The 24,256-nt window shown below is 39.7% G+C and overlaps 2 protein-coding genes and 1 pseudogene across 4 annotated transcripts; all 3 read left to right on the forward strand.

Annotated features, from left to right (window-relative positions):
* Positions 1-973: 973 nt before the first annotated feature.
* On the forward strand, positions 974-4,154 carry LOC109892253 (uncharacterized). Of its 2 annotated transcripts, none has more exons than XM_020484695.2 (9): positions 974-1,092; positions 1,200-1,287; positions 1,406-1,538; positions 1,712-1,896; positions 2,014-2,162; positions 2,251-2,422; positions 2,622-2,718; positions 2,832-2,913; positions 3,019-4,154. In XM_020484695.2, exons 1-9 carry the CDS (start codon positions 982-984, stop codon positions 3,550-3,552), a joined length of 1,551 nt encoding a protein of 516 aa, XP_020340284.2. In that variant the 5' UTR covers positions 974-981; the 3' UTR covers positions 3,553-4,154. The 2 variants fall into 2 exon arrangements, with proteins under 2 accessions (XP_020340284.2, XP_020340285.2); XM_020484696.2 differs by having other exon boundaries at positions 2,625-2,718.
* Positions 4,155-6,844: 2,690 nt separating this feature from the next.
* Positions 6,845-23,866, forward strand: LOC109893386 (3-phosphoinositide-dependent protein kinase 1-like; annotated as a pseudogene). The gene is made up of 18 exons (XR_004210396.1): positions 6,845-6,901; positions 7,011-7,065; positions 9,390-9,581; positions 9,734-9,776; positions 9,977-10,109; positions 13,178-13,266; positions 13,658-13,733; positions 13,917-13,985; positions 14,448-14,544; positions 14,657-14,830; positions 14,977-15,206; positions 15,497-15,554; positions 15,798-15,950; positions 16,049-17,762; positions 19,019-19,430; positions 19,878-19,973; positions 20,895-21,020; positions 21,663-23,866. The product of XR_004210396.1 is annotated as a 3-phosphoinositide-dependent protein kinase 1-like (transcript).
* Positions 17,275-23,866, forward strand: LOC109893387 (BTB/POZ domain-containing protein KCTD5-like). Its single transcript, XM_020486603.2, has 6 exons — positions 17,275-17,762; positions 19,019-19,127; positions 19,339-19,430; positions 19,878-19,973; positions 20,895-21,020; positions 21,663-23,866. Exons 1-6 carry the CDS (start codon positions 17,544-17,546, stop codon positions 21,690-21,692), a joined length of 672 nt encoding a protein of 223 aa, XP_020342192.1. The 5' UTR covers positions 17,275-17,543; the 3' UTR covers positions 21,693-23,866.
* Positions 23,867-24,256: the final 390 nt, after the last annotated feature.

A 24,256-nucleotide genomic window follows, 5' to 3' on the forward strand; every position in this document is an offset into this window, starting at 1 on the left:
TGAATTATATAAACTAATTTATTCTTGAAGAGTATAACTTTAAATGCCTCATGAGCTTAATTCAACTGTCATACCCAATCAGAAGACAAAATATAAGCTTGTTTTACTCCAATGTTTGTAAACATTGTAAGTGGAAACAAAAACTGTACAGCCTCAAAATATGCTTAAAATGTTGATATATTGGATGGTCATTCCTTGCATCAATAGCGCGGTCTATGAATTTATGAGTGGTTACATGTCTCCAGGCCCATCCCTCATGTATTACCAAAACAGAGGCTGGTGGCCACTTTGTTATTGTTTCAACTAATGATTGCCCATTTAAAGTACACATTTTTTTCTCATATGCATGATAATGTCCCATAGGGGTCAAAACAATATTATTAAGTTATGGGAGCATTCCAGCATTCAGATATTAGTCTCCTTTTTCTGTACGATGCATAAATGCATCAGAACACAGATTTAGGTCTGCTTTAATGCAGTTCTGTCATTTCTCTTTACCATTCTCATTTGCTGATAAGAAATTATAGCTACTTGTGACTGTGAACTAAAAGCGTGCAGCGGTAGGCTACATCTGATAAATTGACTCTCCACTAGGTATCAAATTCTATAATCTAGATATTGCCGTTGCACTGTTATCACAATGAGTTAAACCACTGTCTAGTTTCCGTTAACAATCTTTGAGAAATGTGAAACAGATTGATTTGATTGCACTGAAGAGTATGATAAAACATATTTTATATGAATTTCAGGAATATTATAATAAACTATAGCTTAGTTCATTATATTCATGATGCTTAAATATGACTTGTACACCAACATATCTCCTTTTTTTTAATTACAAGTGTGTAATGAGAAATAGAAAATCTTAGAGATATGTTCATAAAAAAAATATTACGATGGGTTAATTTGAGCAATTAGATAGTAATCAACTCTGTCACCGAGAGGCATTGAAGAAGGCGTGGAGAAGTGAACAGCTTTCATATGATGACAGGACCTGACTTCCTCTCATCGTGTTTTTATAGCATTATGATGCTTGACTTCACTCATTCATTCTCTCCGAGAGATGCCCTATCCACAAGACCCATGCACAAGGTAGTATGGACCTTTCTCCGAAATGTTTTCCATTGTACTTTCCACATTACGATAAAATGCATAATTTGCACATTATACATGACTTATACATGTTTTTCCTGGTTTAGCCCTACACTCATGCTAGGATGAAGCTTCTGCTTGCACTTTGTGCAGTTTGGAACATCATCCAACTATCAGTGTGCTGCTCTTCTGGAGGTACTGTACAATAGTCCATTGTACTGTTCTTTTTGTTCATGTTCAGATTCATGTCCAGGAGTAAAAGATCATAATATAGGTGAGATGGGTTGTGATAAAAGGGTGTGTTTCTTCACAGAAATGACAGATCGACTCACCTGTGTATCTGATTATTGGTTTACAATTACCTGTATTTTGAGCATCACTGATGAACCTGCAGGTGTCAACAATACCCACTACTGGTTGAATTTTACCTGGTCTGAAGGAGTTGGGTGAGCCTTATTGTGTGCAGATGATGGATTCTTATGTTATAAATCTCTTGGTTCTGTTCATTGCATGAAGTGGAGAGATGAATAGACAACATTAAATGGGGAAAAAAATATGCAGAGGATAAATCATTTCTAATATCATTTGAATCACACAAATTATTAACATTTTTCCACAGGATTACATTCAAATGTCCACTGGTGAAGATGGGGGACAGTTATGGTTGCACATTTGTGGCCGATTTTGATAAGAATGTAACGTACCACGGCTCTTCATTTAATGAAATGGACTGTTTCAATGTACAGCTTTGTTATAACATTGACTGCCAATCAAACTTGACAGGCTTTGAACCATTCAAAAATAGTAAGTTCCCTGTGAAGATTATATTGATTTGCAATTCATGAAATATGGCATGAAATAATTATGATTGTGCAAAATATAGCTGACAAATATGTGTAATGACTAACTCTCTGTCATCAGTTCAACCAACAGCTCCAAGTCATCTCGCTGTCCAGTGGACTTCAGAGGGTTACAAATGCACTTGGCAAAGTGGATATGAACACCATCCATATATAACAGAGTTCCATTACCAACTCTTCTTCTACAAATACCATGGCGATAAGAGCGAGGTAAATAAAGAGCATCTTAATAAAATTCATGCTTCAATTGTTAAAGTCAATGGTTGTTTGCTAAATTGTTTCCTGGATTTTTTCTCAGGGGTTTTCTGTGTCCCCTCAAAACAAATCTATTTTAATTGATGCATCTAGACTTGAGCCAGATACCACATATGTTCTGAAAGTGAGATCTGGGCTATATAAGTCCTCTGGATATAAAGGACAGTGGAGTCCGTGGAGTGCATTGGTGCAATTGAGGACTGATGCAAAGGAAGGTGAGAGAGATCTGCTTTGGAGACAAACTAGTTCAATCATATACCACTCTTACCTATCGCCTCTTTGTTATTGTCCCAAAATATGCTATGGCAAACCATTTAGGCTGTGTTTAGACAGACCAATTAGTGATAAAAATATCAGAATTGGGCTGCTTGTCTAAACACAGCCATTGATGCATATACTAATTTTCTCCTTCAGCAGAACCAACTATAGTCCTTGTCCTCAGCAAGTTTGTATTTCCAGTTTGTGTGATTGCTGGAGTTCTGTTGTTTGTATTTTACAACCCCACGACAAGGTAACTGGTCTTCTTCAGAAACCCATACAAATACTTAAAAATTGTGTCATGAGAGAGCGAGACTGATTTGGAAGCAAACAAACACAAATAATTTGCAATAATTTGTGTCATAGAATGAAGATAAAAGCTTTCTATGATGTGCCAAGCCCAGCCCCTTTTTTCAAACCTCTCTACAAAGATAACAAACATTTCCAGGTAAAGTCTACTAATTAATGTATTATTTTCCCAAAGTGGTCCTCATAACACCTTCAAAATGGTCCCTGGGATACAGTTTATATCTTAATCATTTTTTCTCTGTAGGACTGGCTTGAGTCAGAGTGCAATCTGATACAAACATACAAAACAGAAGATCTCCTGCCCATCGATACTTTGATTATTGAGGCCAAACCTATAGTAGAGGACCAGGACTGTTCAGCTACAACACCATATCCCCTAGCACAAGTTCACACTCCCTATGTTGGTCCCTCAGTGATGGACTGGGTCTGCAGTAACAGTCCAAATGGAAATGGTCCAGGGGACATTCCTTACACCCAGCTGCCCTGCTCTCCCCTAGAACTCCAGTTTGGAGGGAAGGGCACCTCTTTGTCTCAGGACCCTTCGGTCGCCTGTGAGGGGGACTCTGGATGCGAGGACTTAACACTCAGCCCTGAGAGCAGCTTGCCTAATAGTCCTGTATCTAGTGAGCCAGAATGCATCTGTACTGATTACTGTATCCTACACGAAACCTCTAAAGGTTTTATCCCCACTGTTGTGTCCAAAGAGGTCTCTACTCATCCCTTGAATAGTTATTGCATAGAGGGACCAGGTAAGGAGGAAACCTGTGCCACTGAGTGAAGTTACCAAATGTTACATCAAATGCCAATAGGACACAGACGGCTTACTTCTTGGGTTTTGATAATGTACTGAGCAAGGGGTGTCATAGTCTTTACAATTTCCTAAATGACATAATGTTGACTTATGATCATTTGCAGTTTCTTTTTTGTAATTCTGAAGTAGAATTGTGTACTATACTGTAATGAAATGTGTTTTGTCCGTTTGAAATATTGTAATTTTTTGTATTACTGTTTCAATTGTGTGATAGCTTAAATTGCTACTTTGGACCAGTTCATTTCATTATTTGTCTGCACTGATGGCACTAGAGCCATTGATCCTTCAGTATGTGAGTTAACCACCAGAGGATGCTGCGACTCAACACTTAGAGGAGAAATTGGCGAGGTGCAGTTTCTTGGATAACAATTTGAGCTCTATGTAAATATTTTGAAAGTAGTTTGATAATCCTGTAATTACTATGTCCTTTAATTTGTCTTGTATTAATTTGTCTTGTTCGCTATTGTAAATACAATAATACATTGGTATGGTTTATATGTATCGTTTTCTATTTCGCAAAAAAAGTAGATGAGTAGCTATAGTTATCAGTAAAGACAATTGCAACAATATATATGTATAGCCAACCAATGGTCTTCAACTTGCTTCATCTTTCATTCTTGGTGCAATTTCAAAACATGTGCGCGTGCTACAAATGAACAAATGAACGAGAGTAAAATGTTTTGTTGTGATATGACGTCATGTTTCGGGAAATGAACCCAGTATGTAGCTAGCTTGCTTTAGGACTTCCATCCATGTCAGCAAGCAACCACTGGCCAGATAGTGGTGCATTGAGAAGTTGATTGTGGGAATGGTGAAAGTCAGGCAATAGTGACCTTAAACTACTACCGTTAGCTAGGCAGTTTAGAGTGTGCGGGTAAGATTCACTTTCATGTTCGGTGTTGGGTCTAACAGTCAGCAGCTAGCACTGGTACTGGCTAACGTCAGCTATATTGCTACCTTAGCACATCCGTGTGTGCAGATGTCTTCTCAAATTTGAGAAATGTATTGACTGACCAACACTTTTCAAACTGTGGCAGCACTAGCCGACTAAACTTTTTGTTTTTAAATATTACGGATTTCAGCACCCAAAGAATAGTCCGCATTTACAAATTACATTGTCCTGTGTAAATGCGGACTATTCTTTGGTTGCTGAAATCCGTAGTTTAAAACCCCCCCCACAAAAAACGTTATTTTATGTGACGTCGGAGCTGCAGTCTGCCACGCTAACGCTAGTCGGAGCTCAAATAGATCGTAAATCGTTGAGTTTAGTCGGCTAAATCTGGCTAGGCCTATACTTCTGCAGCCATCTCTTAACATTACTGTAATGTTACATCTAGAAGGATTGTTCATTTAACATAGCAATGATGTTGGTTTTGGTTATCTGCTACGGTATTTACCACCGACCTGTGCCATAAAGGTCAGAGGATGTAGGCCAGGGTTTGATTTTATTTGCCCCCCCTTTTTATGTTAGACATAAAAGACCTTTCAAACAAAAGTAAATCAGGAAATCTGTTCCAAAGTATTCCCATGCATAATAGTGAGATATACTGTATTTGATCATATATAAATGTCAGCAAGGTTTGAAATTATTATGTTTTAGTCAAATATATCTGTTTGGGCTTCTTGCGGTCAATTTTTTGTCTTCGAATTGTTTGTAATTATGTCTCGGCCCCCTGACCATCCGCACAAGAAAGAAAACGGCCTGCTACTGAATATAGTTCCCTGATGGAGACCGATTACCCACACAGAAACAGAAGGCTACAGTCCTCCTGAGAGCTGTAATATTATAGGGCCATAGAGTACCACAGTCATCATACCTAGCGGTCAAACAGGGAAATGGTTTCAATTGTTTTTCCACCATTCATAGGGAATTTTAGAACCACTTAAAATAAGGGCTTTGTTTTGTGTAGGCTTACCCTGGTGTGATGTTTTGATAACCGTTTCGATCTCTCTAGGTCTATGACAAGGTGACTTTTATCAATATATTCACCTGGATTAACCCCCCCCCCCCCCCCCAAAAAAAAAATGAAATGCTAATTAGCTGCCAATGTGGCTATCATAAAGAACTACAAATGCCATGATGATCTGGATGAGACTGCCGAATCGAGGCGAAGTTAAGAATCTCTGGATTACCTATCTAATGTTAATTAAATGTAGTAATGTAAAAATTGGCTACATTTCTTTAATGGACAATTCTGTGAACTGTCTTGTGCAAGTTTTAAATTGGCCTGTTAGCAAAGGTGTCAGCTAGAGATGGCGTGTAGGACCTTTCATGGTTTTGTAGTTTTGCATGTCTACTTTGTTGCTAATTAGCATTTTTGAATCTGAGAGTAAATAGGCCCATTATATTCGGCTCTATGTAGATATTCCATTAAAAATCTGCCATTTCCAGCTACAATAGTCATTTACATCATTAACTATGTTTACACTGTATTTCTGATCAATTTGATGTTATTTTAATGGACAATTTTCAAAACAAGGACATTTCTAAGTGACCCCAAACTTTTGAACGGTAGTGTGTATATATTGATAAAAGTCACCTTGTCGGAGAGAAATTGACATGGTTATCAAAACATCACGCCGGGGTAAGCCTACACGAAACACAGCCCTTATTTTAAGTTTTTCTAAAATCCCTTATGGGAAAAATGAATGGTAGAAAAACTATTCTAACCATTTCCCTGTTTGACCGCTAGGTTTATGGGTATTATGACACCTCCACTGTGGGGCTCTATTATGGATAAGCTTGAACACAAACATTTAAGGAAGCTCTCTTTCTCACCAAGGCAAGACGTGTCACAACAGGAAACCACAATGATCTTAATCTGTTCATAAAATAATGTTGTTTAAAAACACAGATTTATGACCAGTTATTTAAGTTTCCAAGAACACAGGCCATTTACTTTTATTGGCTTGTTCACTGCTTTGGAGGTTAGACTAGGCTATGATTTCCTGTCTCTAGGACAGATGGCTTTGATTGTCCCAGTTAATTATTAGCTTTTTTGTTTTTACTGTAAGAGCTGTTTTCTTCTAAATTGTACATTTCTATGTGCAAAGGGACATACCCTTCTGGTTTCTGTGGTTTATAGTTTTGTCATGGTGTTGTTGGAGCACTGCCTTCCGTGGCAGGTGTCTGGAGTGGAAAGTACCCTACATCAGGGATTATCAACTAGATTCAGTCACAGGCTGTTTCTGTTTTTTTCTTGAGTGGATGGTCAGGGGGACGGAAAATAAGTACAAATAATTTGTGCACTAGATTCTACTCTGCTGAAATAGTATGTGCATTACAGTATTTGCATTCTAAAGGTATAATTCACAGGTAAGACCAATTTCACCATGTATTATGAAGTTTGACATGAACATTAATTTCTTTGATATTTTTTGATCTTTGAATAACTTTTAATTGAAGTTTTATGTTCCTTGTTTAGAAATTGTGGGCTCTATTTTCAGCTGGCGCTAAGGAGTTGCAAGTGTCAAAAGCATGTTAGTAAGTGTTTGTTTGCAATTTCGTCATGTTAAAACTGGCGCACAATTGATTGATTTATCCAGTCAGTCAATAAATAATATAATAATACTTGTAGGAAAGGTTTTCACCTTTGGCTCACAATCTGTGGATACTATATGATTAGAAAGGTACAAAATGTATGTAAAATATCACAGCACAATTGAAAAATATATGGCACATGGAAACCAAACGAGAGTGGTCTATGGTGATAGGTGGGATGAGCTGAGCGTGGCAGAGGGGTGGGATTAAAGAGTTTATTTTCAGTAATGTATTATTGTTATGTGATCATTTGTAGACTAAAAATGTACCGCAAGAAGCCCAAACATTGAAAATATTATGTTTTATTCAAATATACAGTACCAGTCAAAAGTTTGGACACACCTACTCTTTCAAGGGTTTTTCTTTATGTTTACTATTTTCTACATTGTAGAATAATAGTGAAGATATCAAAACTATGAAATAACACATAAGGAATCATGTAGTAACCAAAAAAGTGTATGTAAATATAATATTTGAGATTCTTCAAAGAAGCCACCCTTTGCCTTGATGACAGCTTTGCACATGCATGGCGTTCTCTCAACCAGCTTCACCTTGAATACTTTTCCAACAATCTTGAAGGAGTCCCCACATATGCTGAGCACTTGTTTTCTGCTTTTCATTCACTCTGTGGTTCAACTCATCCCAAACCATCTCATTTTGGTTGACGTCGGATGATTGTGGAGGCCAGGTCATCTGATGCAGCACTCCATCACTCTCCTTCTTGGTCAAATAGCCCTTACAAATCCTGTAGGTGTGTTGGGTCATTGTCCTGTTTAAAAACAAATGATAGTCCCACTAAGCGCAAACCAGATGGGATGGCATATCGCTGCAGAATGCTGTGGTAGCCATGCTGGTTAAGTGTACATTGAATTCTAAATAAATCACTGACAGTGTCACCAGCAAAGCACCATCACACCTCCTCCTCCATGCTCCGCAATGGGAACCACACATGCGGAGGTCATCCATTCACCTACTCTGCATCTCACAAAGACACTGCAGTTGGAGCCAAAAATCTCCAATTTGGACTCATCAGACCAAAGGACAGATTTCCACCGGTCTAATGTCTATTGCTTGTGTTTCTTGGACCAAGCAAGTCTCTTTTTCTTATTGATTCTTATTCTTCCTTCAGTATTTTTTTTTTTTTTTTGCAGCAATTCGACCATGAAGGAAAGAAATTCCACAAATTAACAAGCCACAGCTGTTAATTTAAATGCATTCCAGGTGACTACCTCATGAAGCTGGTTGAGAGAATGTCAAGTGTGTGCAAAGCTGTCATCAAGGCAAATGGTGGCTACTTTGAAGAATCTAAAATATATTTTTATTTGTTTAACACTTATTTTGGTTACTACATGATTCCATATGTGTTATTTCCACAAATAACCGGGCTCTCAAGTGGCGCAGCGGTCTAAGGTACTGTCTAAGGTAGTGCTTGAGGCGTCACTACAGACACCCTGGTTTGATTCCAGGCTGTATCACAACTTGCTGTGATTTGGAGGCCCATAGGGTGGTGCACAATTGGCTCAGCGTTGTTTGGGTGTGGCCGTGTTGGCCGTCATTGTAAATTAGAATTTGTTCTTAACTGACTTGCCTAGTTAAATAAAGGTTAAATATAAAATGTTAAAAAAGCATGGCAGCAACACATGACAACAATGTGGTAGCAACACAACATGGCAGCAGCACAATATGGTAGCAGCACAAAACAGAGTACAAACACTCTTGGGCACAGACAACAGCACAAAGGGGAAAAAGGTAGAGCTAACAATACATCACGCAAAGCAGCCACATCTGTCAGTAAGAGTGTCCATGACTAGGGCTTTGAATGAAGAGATGGAGATAAAACGGTCCAGTTTTAGTGTTTGTTGCAGCTCGTTCCAGTTGCTAGCTGCAGCGAACTGAAAAGGGGAGCGACCCAGGGATGTGTGCTTTGGGGACCTTTAACAGAATGTGTTGGATGTGGAGGATGAGGGCTGCAGTAGATATCTCAGATAGTAAAGACCCTTTCTCTCTTGGAGTCTTACTTGAATAATGAAATGGTATTTATAAGGAATTGGAACAACACCTGTAGTCATGTGTGAAGAAAAAAAAAACAAGAACCCTCCCTGTGCAGAAGCAGCACGCTTGTTTATCAGCTGTGGGTTACTTGCTGTATGGTGGTTTTCTTGTGTGTGTGTGTGTGTGTGTGTGAGAGAGGGGAGGGAAAGTGTGGTGTAGCTTCCTTTTTTTGTTATGTGACTTGTTTTTCTGTTTCTGCACATCCTTTAAGGTATGATGCCGTTCCTATTCTGTCCAGCATCATCCTGTGTTCCTCCCCTCCTCCTTCTATGGTAAGAATCACCTGGACTCCAGTTTGTTCCTCCATCTAAGAATGGAGGGCCCTCAAGCCTCCCCAAAGCTTGTAAAGCAGCCAGAGGACTTCAAATTTGGTCGAATTCTAGGAGAAGGCTCCTATTCAACAGTAAGTCCTCATAATTTTCTATGGTGTTGTATTTTGTGTGGGGGACTTACAGATTACAGTTTCAGTCATATGAATTACTTTTTATTTTCTATTGTTGGTAAAGGGTTGGATTGTTAAAAAACAAATCTTTGTTGATTGCAAACTTGTTTCAGGTTGTGCTGGCAAGAGAACAGGCCACAGGGAAGGAATATGCTAGTAAGACACTACAAATATGTTTTCTCTTGTTGCATGATGAGGCTGATGATCCTCAAGTGGCGTTCAAGTGACTGTCCTGGATTCTACTTATAACTTAAATGTATTTTTGCTGAACAATACTGCTCTTTGAAGTGAGGAAACTGGAATTTGATTCAGTCATAAACACAGAGTGAATCATATCGGTTTGAATTGTGTTTCAGTGAAGATTCTGGAGAAGATGCACATCCGGAAGGAGAACAAGGCACATTGCGTGACACGAGAGAGGGATATCATGTCAAGCTTAGACCATCCATTTATCGTCAAGCTCTACTTCACATTTCAAGATGTGAAAAGGTTGTGTATCCTTTGAAATAATCATAACATGGGCTACTTTAAGACTTCTGGTCTCATCTATTTTGTGATCTTAGTACCATTATCCTTAACTGCCTCCTGTTAGATTTTGGCATAAGCTATGCAAGAAATGGGGAATTACTGAAATACATTCGCAAAATAGGCTCCTTCGATGAGACGTGCACTAGATTCTACTCTGCTGAAATAGTATGTGCATTACAGTATTTGCATTCTAAAGGCATAATTCACAGGTAAGACCAATTTCACAATGTATTATTAAGTTTGACAAACATTAATTGATTTTATATTTTTGTATCTTTGAATAATTTTTCATGGACTTTTTATAATGTTCCTTGATTAGAAATTGTGGGCTCTATTTCCGGCTGCCGCTAAGGAGGTGCAAGTGTCAAACGCACGTTAGTTTGCAATTTTGTCATGTAAAAACTGGCACACTGGCATTTTCCAGACCTAATGCCAGGTTCGGCAATTTGCCTGTCTAATATCAGCTCGCTTGCGCTGAGTAAACATTTTGGAGGTTTTTGCCCTCTGCTTTTTCATTATTCACAATACACATACTTACAATACGCATACTACACTGCTCAAAAAAATAAAGGGAACACTAAAATAACACATCCTAGATCTGAATGAATGAAATATTCTTATTAAATACTTTTTTCTTTACATAGTTGAATGTGCTGACAACAAAATCACACAGAAATTATCAATGGAAATCAAATTTATCAACCCATGGAGGTCTGGATTTGGAGTCACACTCAAAATTCTAATGGAAAACAACACTACAGGCTGAGCCAACTTTGATGTAATGTCCTTAAAACAAGTCCAAATGAGGCTCAGTAGTGTGTGTGGCCTCCACGTGCCTGTATGACCTCCGTACAACGCATGGGCATGCTCCTGATGAGGTGGCGGATGGTCTCCTGAGGGATCTCCTCCCAGACCTGGACTAAAGCATCCGCCAACTCCTGGACAGTCTGTGGTGCAACGTGGCATTGGTGGATGGAGCGAGACATGATGTCCCAGATGTGCTCAATTGGATTCAGGTCTGGGGAACAGGCGGGCCAGTCCATAGCATCAATGCCTTCCTCTTGCAGGAACTGCTGACACACTCCAGCCACATGAGGTCTAGCAATGTCTTGCATTAGGAGGAACCCAGGGTCAACCGCACCAGCATGTGGTCTCACAAGGGGTCTGAGGATCTCATCTCGGTACCTAATGGCAGTCAGGCTACCTCTGGAGAGCACATGGAGGGCTGTGCGGCCCCCCAAAGAAATGCCACTCCACACCATGACTGACCCACCGCCAAACCGGTCATGCTGGAGGATGTTGTAGGCAGAAGAACGTTCTACACGGTGTCTCCAGACTCTGTCACGTCTGTCAGATGTGCTCTGTGTGAACCTGCTTTCATCTGTGAAGAGCACAGGGCACCAGTGGCGAATTTGCCAATCTTGGTGTTCTCTGGCAAATACCAAACGTCCTGCACGGTGTTGGGCTGTAAGCACAACCCCCACCTGTGGGCGTCGGGCCCTCATACCACCCTCATGGAGTCTGTTTCTGACCGTTTGAGCAGACACATGCACATTTGTGGCCTGCTGGAGGTAATTTTGCAGGGCTCTGGCAGTGCTCCTCCTGCTCCTCATTGCACAAAGGCGGAGGTAGCGGTCTTGCTGCTGGGTTGTTGCCCTCCTACGGCCTCCTCCCCGTCTCCTGATGTACTGGCCTGTCTCCTGGTAGCGCCTCCATGCTCTGGACACTACGCTGACAGACACAGCAAACCTTCTTGCCACAGCTCACATTGATGTTCCATCCTGGATGAGCTGCACTACCTGAGCCACTTGTGTGGGTTGTAGACTCCGTCTCATGCTACCACTAGAGTGAAAACACCACCAGCATTCAAAAGTGACCAAAACATCAGCCAGGAAGCATAGGAACTGAGAAGTGGTCTGAAGTCACCACCTGCAGAACCACTCCTTTATTGGGGGTGTCTTGCTAATTGTCTATAATTTCCACCTGTTGTCTATTCCATTTGCACAACAGCATGTGCAATTTATTGTCAATCAGTGTTGCTTCCTAAGTGGACAGTTTGATTTCACAGAAGTGTGATTGACTTGGAGTTACATGGTGTTATTTAAGTGTTCCCTTTATTTTTTTGAGCAGTGTATATAAACATTTTTGAAAATCTGCCGAGCACATAGGTAACGATACAATCGACAGGAGCCTAGTATTTTGTATAGACGTGCAAATGCTATGGGTGAAGACACTTGAATTGAAAATATACTGTACATCCTAAAACATACACACATATGCCTACCTGCATACTTCATTTCACTTGTTCCAAGTATTGATCCCCAGCTCCAAAGAGCGCCTCTCATCTGGTTACCAAAGACGCACTCCTCCAAACATATTTAAATTATTCAGTCCTATAATGCAGTATCAAGTATTATAAGTATTATAAGCTATATTTCGCTTATTGAGGATGTGCCTCACACATACAATACAATTTACCTAGTATTTATTTTTTATTTTTTTTTAAGTTTGACACATAAAGACATATAAGGCTAGGCTAAGCTCTTTGAAGCCAATTACAACAATGTTGACTTCCAACTCTCCAAACATAGGCTATTGAGCAAACTTGTTACTGTAGCCTATGCTATTTAATAAACTTTAGTATCAATCCAAAATGGACCAGGACGAAATAATATTCTGTGCCTCCAGCCGAATTGGAAGTGATGACAATTCAAAGACTGTCAATAACAAACAGAACTTGAGACAAACACATGCAGTATTAAGCCATGGAACGCATTGATTGGCCGGTGTGTGGCCAAGCCCTCTTCACACCTACAACTTGTTCATTCATCAAAACCCAGGCTTTTGCGCCACTGCCAGCTATTGTAGTCATAATTCCAGCTGTGAAAATTTCTAAAATATTTCTGACACACCCCTGAACCTACAGTGCTATCGCCAGTGCTTAGATTTACCACTGTGTTAGGTTTGTTAAAATGTCATGATATTAATTTTATTTTAAGGTTTTAAATGGTGTGGCTTTTTCTTTACAGGGACCTCAAACCAGAGAATATTTTACTGAATGAGGACATGCACATTCAAATAACAGACTTTGGAACTGCAAAACAACTCTCATCAGATGGTACACAAAGTAATTTAACACATATTGCTTTGTCTTTGTGTAATTTTCCTCCAATTTGTTGATAGACTAAGTACGGTACATTGGTTTGTTTACCCCTTATCGTATTGTGGTTAACTTATCTATCTATACCTCTCTAAAGGCTAACAGAAAAGTGTTTTTGTTATTTATAGGCACATGCACAAGGGTCTCTATGTGGACTTCATAGATATGGAAGCAAATTATAGCAAATTGCTAGTTATACGGTGCTCGGAATATAATTTTAATAATAGGTGTGAGTCAATAATGTCATTTTAAGCACAATTGACTCAAGACATCTTCAGTGACGGTACCAAATGTGTCATGTGAATAATTTGTACATACATCTAATTCATATGATTGTTTTCTTTTGCAGACAGAGCAAACTCCTTTGTTGGAACAGCTGAGTATGTTTCTCCAGAACTACTGACTCAGAAATCTGCCTGCAAAAGGTAGTTTGACTTGAATTCATTCAAGACCCTGATTTGAATCCAATATTCAAAGGTCATCTGTTAGTGTATCCTCGCTTGCCATGCTTTATGCAGCTGGGAACAAGGCAATTTTTACATCACTATGATAAAACCCCAAACTGAAAAAAGTTAACTGAATCTGTCATGTTTTCTGATGTGTTTTAGCTCTGACCTTTGGGGTTTAGGCTGTATCATCTACCAGTTGGTAGCAGGATTACCTCCATTTAGAGCCGGGTAAGTTGCGTATCGTACATTATTATTTTCCTTTTTGAATATTCAGGTAACATATTTGAGAAGCGTCATTGTCAGGGGCTTTGCAGAAGCGCACTTTGATTTGGTAAACGATGTAGTCTATTTGTTATCACAGTGTAAAAACACTGTGTGAAATAACAGGAAGTTATGGCTGTGGTGTTTATGACTTGTTTGTGTATTGAGTGCCTGGAGGCTTGAAGAAACCCCAGTCACTCTCTCACATGGCAGCAGCTTCATGGTTCAACTATAAACCAACACATTTACCTCAAAGCCCTTTCAAAGGCAAGTACAGTGTGACAGTTGTGTATACTGTATGCGTCTTCCACCTCCAGGCAATCAAGCCCCAAAGAAGACATCAATATGACACAAGTTGTAACATGTGCCTTGCACTCTCATATGATCTTCTGTCTGTCCATGTGTTTGATTGTATTATTTGCTCACCAGGAATGACTACCTGAAATTCCAGAAGATTATTAAACTGGAGTATGAATTTCCTGATCAATTCTTTCCTAATGCGAAGGATCTAGTGGAACATCTTCTAGTGAGTCTAATCATAGGAATTATTCAAATACATTCGGATGTTATTCCTCAGTTCCATACTATGACCCAATGAGTGTCATTATTAACTAAGCATTGCTTTATTTTTGTGGTAGTGCTTGGATCCCTCCAACCGATTAGGTTGTGAGGAGATGGGTGGGTACAACCCTCTCAGAGACCATTTTTTCTTTAAGGCTATCACATGGGAGAACCTTCACCTACAGACACCCCCCAAACTCACCCCCTACCTGCCAGCCATGGCTGAGGATGATGAGGACTATTATGGAAACGTAGGTTTTTCCCTCTTGACATATATAATTAAAGGTTAACACAAATCCTTGTTGACATATTGTTTCCCCAATATGTCAAATTAGCATGTCCTTGTTTTGTAATCTGTACTGAAAACACCCTGATCATGATGTGGTTCCATCCACAGTATGATGACCTCCTCAGCCAGTTCAGCAACATGCAGGTTGTCCATTCCCGCTCCTTTCAACCACTGTTTGTGGCCAACCCCAGTCCCATCCCCAACCCTGCACAAAGGCCCAACAGCAACATCGAGCAATACATTCATGACCTGGACAACAACTCTTTTGAGCTGGATCTGCAGTTTTCCACTGAGGTGAAGCGGCTACTGCTTGAGAAGCAGACAAGCAGAAACCCCTGGTAGGCCTGCAGCGATGTTCTCGTGATCAAAACATGTTTTTGTGGAAAGAGTGTCAGAAGACTGTCAATATTATCTCACCATAATATTGACACATACTGTAGTTGATGATCTCATGCTCGTATGTTGGGATTCCTATGTTTACTTACAATATTTACACAATTCTACCTGTGATATCTTGTAAACATGAAGCACTTTACCTAAAGACAATACAATGCCAACAATAATATGATATACTGTGTGAACTTTATCAAGAAAGATTTTGTGAATTAACTTTTTTTGATCTATTAAGGAATCAGTTTGTGGAGAATAATTTGATCCTCAAGATGGGACCAGTGGACAAAAGGAAGGTAAGGATTTATGTATTCCTGAATTACTTTACAGTAATGTTCTATTTTTCAGTTTGAAGGGGAGGAGTGAATGTCTTGAAACTGTACTCTTCCAACCCTAAAGCAACATACTTCCCTCCTCTGGCAGTTGTTTGCAATTGCTGCCAGGAATCAATTTGGGGCATCTTGAACCATACTTACTGACTTTACCTACAGGCAAGGGATTTATTTTTTATGTCTGAGAATTGCTCTCTGCTTTTAAAGGGTCTGTTTGCACGTCGGCGCCAGCTATTGTTGACTGAGGGACCACACCTTTACTATGTGGACCCAGTTAACAAGGTTTTGAAAGGAGAGATCCCCTGGTCCCCCGCACTGCGCCCAGAGGCCAAGAACTTCAAGACCTTCTTTGTCCATACAGTAATGAATTAGTCTTTTGCAATTAATAGCTCACCCTTAGCTAACAAAACTCACTTTATAAAACTATCAGTAACAGTGACCTATCCTCCTCTTTGCAGCCTAACAGAACATACTATCTGATGGACCCGTGTGGGAATGCTGACAAATGGTGCAACAAAATTCAAGAAGTGTGGCAAAAAATCTATAACAAGCATTTTAACTCCTGCATGTAGGTTGGGTACACTATCTTTTGAAAACAGGTCTTACCCTGTAATGACAGGAGACAGAAAATGAAGGCGTTAATTCATAAATGATGGAAAACACCTAGCTGTAATGTAGCTTACAAGTCGTATTCCCTATTACTCCACACATTTAATTTATTGTAGGGCAGCAGGTTCAGGGCATGTTCCATTGTAATGCAGAATTTGATACATTCAGCTGGATCTAAAGCCATTCTGGTATAGAAAGGACCTATTATTTAAGAAAGTAGAATGGCTATTGCAACTATTCTAACTGACGATTTCTTAGGCTTGGATGGTCTCATGTCTGACATGGTGGCCTTGGTTTTCCTAAGCTATTTGTCTTCTATAGCAGAGAATAAACGTTGGTCAAACCACATAGGCTGGTGCTGCTTTACAAATTAGGAGTTGACATGGATGTTGGTTGAACAGTTCATCCAAATTGCAGAGGAGGATGTTGAAGCCTGTTTTTTGACTGTTCTCATTTCTGGGAGAAGTTGATTGTAAATGTTAGACAGATATTATGTTAGTCTATTCTAACGACCATTGCTGTGATGTACAAAGTGGGATGCAAGTAAAGTGTAAAATGTATATTTTGTATTTGTTTTAGGGTTTTATCCTTTGCTGATTAATCCTCATGCTATCCAAACAGTTCAAATACGGTAATAATTTGGATTAATGACCTGGCTCCATGTTTACATAATTTAAATGTAAATCAATTGAATGTAAATAGTTGATAATGGTAAATTATTATATTTTGCTACCTTTCATTGTAATCTATATTTTATTTATGGATGGTGACATTGTTATTTTTACATAAAGAGATGTGGGCCTATTTTTGTGTGTGCAAGTTTCAAATTGTTAATTGGAAGAATGCAGCATATATATATATACGGTGGCTTGGTAATAAAAGCATGTGGGATTTTGACACACATGTTTATTTATACTTAGCTTGGGTGAAGGCTCAGTATCATCATTTTGGGACCAAACCTTTTTTGAAGTCATGGAGTCCCAACTGCAAAAAATATTCTTATGATAAGGATGCAGGGAGTGGGGGGATGGGTCATCACTAGCTTCAGTAGCCACAAAGTTATAAACCCCGCCCATTTCTACAATTGATTATCTTCGAATTTTATTTTAAAGTTAAGCCTAACATTAACCACACTGCTACATTTATGCCTGACCCTAACCTTAAATTAAAACTGTGGCTGTGGAATCTGACGGATGTCTAATAAAAACTGTGGAAACCGGTGGGTGGGGGTTGTCAAACTTGGATTACCGTACTTTATGACTATGCCTTGCCCAGTTTCCCGGCTCGCTTCAACTCAGTTCCTGTAACTTTAGCTAGCGACGCATCCAAGTTCGAGGAGCTGGGATGGCGGAGAAGAGCCCTGACTCCAGCGGCTCAGTTGACCAGTGTCCCGCCCTGTCTCCGGAACAGAGAATGCAGTCACCTGGGATCGGGGCATCCAAATGGGTCCGTCTGAATGTCGGTGGGACATACTTTCTCACAACGAGGCAAACGTTGTGCCGAGACTCAAAATCGTTCCTGTACCGTCTTTGCCAGGCCGACCCCGACCTCGACTCTGACAAGGTACGGATATCTGTCTAGCTAGCTAACCAACTAGCTAGTTGGCTAATGTTAACTAGCTAACCTTTGTCTGTTTTACACAGCATGTGAATGTTCTAACGTTAACTTACGTTACCTAGCATATCCAGACCGATTTACTAACTAGTTAGGTAGTTATTTTAATTGTTTAGCCAGGAAGTAAGCCAAACGGATAGCTAATTTAGATGGTCAACGTTAGCTACTAACGTCGTTACTAGTACAGGCTAGCTAGTTCAGCTGGCCAACGTTAACTCCCAAATAACTTGTCTAACTAGCTAAATACCGTTAACGTTAGTTTGTTTTCCTGTTTTTTTCTGGATAACCCTCCTGACTACAGATCTACAGTAGCTAACTAACAAATATTAATTTGTACAGCAACACGTTTCTATTCCTACTTAGATAACATTCGTATATAGTACGAGTCAACCACGATAAACTGTTACTGTAGCTATCTAGATGGTGAATATCAGAATTACGCCTACACGCAAATGGACCATAAAATATATTGTTGACAAGACCAACAAGTAGTGTATATATATATTTTTGTAAATAATTGGGCTTATAATATACAATTGTGCAAATGAGCCCCCCTTTCTGGAAAAGGAGCGTTGCCCCCTGTAAAATAAAGTTTGATAATCCACATGTTGAATATGTTTACCATCCTGATTTCCAACCCTCAAAGGTCACCATGCATCATTTAACAGGAGGATGACATTTACAAGCTGGCAAAATACCTTACAAGACAAGTTGGCTCAGTCATACAGATGCAGTTGCAATGAGTCTTGGGCTCTGAAAGATCCACAGTATCCAAGCAGAATAGTTTCATCCCATAGTTATCTAGGATATTTACGAAACTATGCCTATTAGCATTCCTAATTTGAAGTTGAGGTGAAAGTCTCCAATGTCTGTAATGTTCATGTGCCCAGTGTAATGTGGTAAGGATATGTATCTCTGCCCTCTATATTGATTCTTGCTAATGATGGCGTGTGTGTGTGAAGGCCGGAGCAAGGTGTGGTGATCCTTGACGGATAATGAGACCTGTGAAATGTCAGTTACCCCATGTTGGCGCTGCTCCAAGCTCTGGGCACAGAGCTGTTGTATCCATGGATTGGCTATGGGTTTATGCTATTGCACAGTTCTGTTTTGATGTTTGTCACTGTACAAAAATCGGCAATGGTTTCGCCCCAGATTTGTTATTGATTGTCTGCTTTTCTCATTGTTATCGACTTCTCTTTCTTCAGGATGAAACGGGTGCCTATTTGATAGACCGGGACCCAACATACTTTGGTCCAGTGCTCAACTACCTGAGGCATGGGAAACTGGTGCTCAATAGAGGTCTTGCAGAGGAAGGTATGATGATATTCTGGGATATGCTGAGACATGTCTGAAGAGTTGTGCCATTCTGTCATCTTTGTTGCTGTTTCTTTTTCGCTCTAACACGTCACACGCTAACAATCACACTTATTACATTTAACACCACAGCGGTTCTCATTAGCATACATTGTTTTTTTCAATGATTGGGGTTTTAAGAATTGGTTAAATACATTCTGTTCCTCTCAAGGTGTACTGGAAGAGGCTGAATTCTACAATATCCCTTCTTTGATCAAGCTAATTAAAGACAAAATCAGGGAGAGGGCCTGCAAAACATTTCAGGTGTGTGGGCTCGACTAAAATTGTCATTGGTATCTGAGTGATTTCTTTCTTCCCTGAGACTGTCCTGTTGTAATCACTAATACAGAGCTCTGGATATTAAAGGGGGCAGTGGAGTGGCATGTCAGCCTTGGTGCCTATAAGGCCCTCTAACTACTGGCGAGAGGCAAATCCTTGGCAAGCCAGCCTCCCAAGGATCACCTCTGTTTACATGGTTTAATACGGCAATGACTCTGGGCACAAGCTCCGCTTAAGCTACTGGGATTTCCAGGTCTTGTTGATGTATTGGCATTTGTCCAGTCTCCTTGCCAAGTAGATGAGGTCAGGAGTTGGCACATACTGGCTATGCTCTGCTCTGGGGGGGGATGGGATATTTGTATGTAGCCTATTGAGAGCACTTGCTGCTCTGTTGCATGTGAATTAACATTGCCTCTTTCTCGCTCTCCACAGCTCCCTATAAAACATGTCTACAGAGTCTTGCAGTGCCAAGAAGAGGAGCTAACACAAATGGTTTCCACCATGTCAGATGGTTGGAAGTTTGAGCAGGTAATTACCTTGAAAGGAAGACATTGGGGAGTGTTCTGCCTCCTATTTTCAGAAATGTTCCTTTCGGCTGCACTTTGACTTGTGTTGGTTGATTTACTGTTCACAGATGATGCTGAGTTCAGTGTATAACATAAATACTATAATTGTCTTAATTTGAAGTCCCTGTGAAATATAACCTTGCAGCATAATTTGGTTACATAGCTGTTATTGTGGTACTGTATTTATTTTTGTGAAAGTCAGAATTGTCTGACCAACCTTTGAAAGGAGCTATGGTTGTGCCTGGTTCAAATAGACACTGGTTTCTGTCAGAGGCCAGGTTGCTAGAGTTAGATTTTGTCTGTTTATGGAACAGCAGATAAAAGGGAATGTTTCTGTTCATTCAGGAGGACACCCTGTACTAGGTGCATTTCTGCTACTAGCCCCCTCTCTCTAGACCTTGCAGGGTGTTAGGGTCTTCCCCTCAGAGAACTCATGAGTGGGCTCAGGCTGCTACTCACGTTTCCTTTTTTGGGAGCCAGCAAGGTGACAGAATGTTAGGCATTCTGCTCGTGGCAGCTTTGTGAAAATGGGAACCTACTGTATAGTGTAGTCCATTTGAATTAGCTACCACCTTAAGGACAGATTTCACCCTGTGGTCTAATCCAAGGGATACTAAACATTCATGAGCAATGTAACAGCTCAAAGTGCTCAGGTGTCCTAGATAAAAATCTGTGTTTGTTACTTTGACATAAAAAAAGAATCCTTGCGTAGAATAGAAATTGTCTACTGTAATCTGTTACATTGTTTTGACTGTGCCTGGCATGCTGTTGGAAAAATTAGATTTCCCATGTGTGCATGTTACCTCTAGTCCCTTAGAAACATTTCCCTTCTCACTGGGCATTGCCCCCCCCCCCCCCCCCCCTTTTTTTGTCCCCCCCTCAGTTGGTCAGTATTGGCTCCTCATATAACTATGGAAATGAAGACCAGGCAGAGTTCCTGTGTGTTGTCTCTAAGGAGCTACATAACCAATCATACGGCACAAGCAGTGAACCAAGTGAAAAGGCCAAGGTGAGTATTCCAGAATTGCAACAAAAACGTCTTTCATCAACTTCCTGACCATTGTTACAACCATTTATTGTGACTTACACTAAGTTTTGTATACATGTTGTCTATCACATGTCTAACATAAATGCACACAATTGTTTTATTGGTCATGGATGCTGCAATTCCTTTCTTTGCATGCTGCATTTCCTGCAGAGGACAAGTACAAGGATTGTTAAACATTTTGCCAATGAATGTATCTACCTTTGAATATTAGGGGACAATTGGTGAGATTTTGTTTAGACCCCTGCCATTGTGGCCTTAAACCTTTCTCCAAGAGCCCCTTTTCCCCTTGTGCCATATCATCCCTATGAGTCCATTACCTAGAGAGCATCCTGCTAATCATTATCTAGACAAGAGCAATGCCTTGATAATGATTTAAACTACTTTAATATTTAATGACCTCTTGTCACTAGCTTCTGCAGTTTATGGAATTCTCCATAGCCTTAGTCTCCCCGCTTTCCAGTCAAAAAAATTGAAATTTTAGGTTTCTTCCTGCCTGTTAAATGCTAACTCATACCTTTTGTCAAAGGTTTTTTGAAACATCTGTCTAGGATGAAATATACAGGCCTAAACATCTTATTTTTCTCTGACCATTTTCTTTTGCAGATTCTTCAAGAACAAGGCTCTCGAATGTGAAGAGACTGTTCAGTTCTTAGGATTGTGTCCTGCTATGATGTCCAGATATAAAGACACAAACTACATCACATTCTGAGGAGCATTATGGCACGCTGGAGAAGCTGGCTAACTGCAGTCTACACATTGTACACCATTTTTCTTTCAGATCTCAAATCAAAATGTGCAATCGATAGCGTTACTCTGTTTTTGGGCCTACATAGTAAAACTGGACTGTAGATTTTCACACAGAAAAGGGACTGATCACTATTGTCCACAGCATTTATACTTGGTCCATCATTTACTCAGGGTCTCTAATAGTGTTTTGGAAGATGCATTAGGTGTGCACTGTCTGGTGGGACATTATTTCAAACATTTGTGCGTACTACATTATGCCAGTCCTTCACATACAAAAATCAAACCTCTCTGAGAAATGAATTGGAAAGCAGGTTTTAAAAGTTAGATATTTAAGACTATTTATATGGAGTTGTATAGATTCATACTGTCTTGTTAGAGGTGAAGACTGTATCGACAGTTTTTATTTATTTTTTACATGTCTTTAAACAGAGATTATTTATGTCCCTTTCCAAATATCCTTTCAACCTGCACATTGTCCGTTTTTTGGAAGGAGGACATTCTTAGAACTATTTCTACCAGGGTTATTGTTTGATAATGAGGTTGAGGTGATGTTAGGGAATGCCAGATGTTAAAGGACTAAAACTTGTCTTCCATCCCCAGACTCTGGCGTGTTTTAGTTGGCTTACCTGTTAGGCAGCCACTGTGGAACTGGAACACATTGTTATATTTTAGGACATTATACCTAGAGCCATTTGATAGGCACATTTTTTCCCCACATTGACATATGACAGTGACTTATCGGCTGGTGTTGTGAAGGGCCTGTTTTCCATTTTACGTGAGAAAGAAAAGTGTTTGTCTCTTGCATGAATTAGTGCATATCTGCTTATTTGTGTGTGTATACACAATCTTTACGCTTCTGCGGTTTGACTGTATTGAGCTTTGACAGGGCTGTATACCAAGCTAAATTACACCAAACTGGCAGTTTGCAATCATGCAAGTTCTGAGCAAAAATGCTTTGGTCATGTATTGATGAAAAGATTGGAAATTATAATGCACAGTCATTACCATTGTTCAACTTGTAGATGGTTGAGCTACCTATTGAATACGTTAACATTGTCAGTACATGAAAACATTTATTTTTGAAAATGTTGCCATTGTTCAATGACCAAATCGATGTCTGAATTTCAACTTTAATCTGAATTTCTTTTGTCAGCAATAGGGAAATTCGGTAGTCTACATGCATATCTATGAGGATTTGTACATAGAGGAAGTATAATAATATTCAGATGTGTTATCAGTGTATGCTTTTTCTTCCTAACACACACACACAGGGCTTTAACTAGTGGAATACAAGCTATAATTTCTGTAAAGGTCAACTGGACCCCTCCTGTTGCCTGATCAAGGTAAAGTTTACATGTCTAGTGTTTTATAATCGGGATCTTACCATGCCATTGTGACACAATGCTCTAATTTGGCTTGTTTAAACATGTATATTACTATGTTTACATACCAACTACCTGGGTATCTGGGATGTCAGCCATTTATCTAGTACGCAGACGGATAGTTTTCCAACATTTTCCTTGGACAGGTTTTTTCTTGTTCACTGAGTTGTCTTGTGGTGATAAGTGCCTCTTGCCTCTGGGGCTTCACAGTGCATGTGAAATCTGTGTAGTAGTGATGCCCATAACCACAAGGGCTCACTGTTTGTGTCCACCCTGCAGTGACAGTGAAGACATGTGTCTAGTGTGGTGTCCTTTGACTGCAGATTCTTAAACAGAAGGGGGTGTCAGCCATTGCATGCATGGCCTGATTCACCTTCCACCATGCCCTCAGCTTTACAGGACACCACTTCACTCCACTGTGACACTTCAGCTCCTGTGGGTTTCTAATGGGACATTGTTGTAGTTTTCCATTAAATGTATTTTTAAAATGAACAGATGCAGACCATTTTTATTTTCTCACTGCTGTTCCTATATAGTAGTATCAAATGTTTTGTATTTTTTATGCTTACTGTATATACATACTATATTATATGTAATAGCATGTTTTGACTGGAGATAATGGAAATTATGGTGATGCTAGACCTGGTGGATTTAATCAATAAATGGTAATGAATTCAACTCTTGTATTGTATTTGAACAAACTGTTTAGAGAAATACTAACCACATGGCTGTCATTAATATGTTAGATGTACTGTATAGAGCAAGGGTGCACTTGAAAGGAAATATGGTAATAACTAAACATCTTTAGACACTGGTTGGCCGTCATTGTAAATAAGAATTTGTTCTTAATGGACTTACCTAGTTAGATAAATATCAAATGACAGACTCAGGTTTGGTCCATCACAGGGTTAAATCATTGAGCTACTGTTCAAACACAGCTCCATTCAGTAGTGCACAAACAAAGACCGTACAGTATAAAGATGGGCAGAAACTGCTACTCATAGAGTCCCAAAGTGGACGTGTCATAATACCTATAAAACCTAGCGGTTAAACAGAAATGGTTCCATA

This window comes from Oncorhynchus kisutch, linkage group LG6, assembly GCF_002021735.2.
Source record: "Oncorhynchus kisutch isolate 150728-3 linkage group LG6, Okis_V2, whole genome shotgun sequence".
In the NCBI taxonomy this organism is placed as follows: Eukaryota; Metazoa; Chordata; class Actinopteri; order Salmoniformes; family Salmonidae; genus Oncorhynchus; species Oncorhynchus kisutch.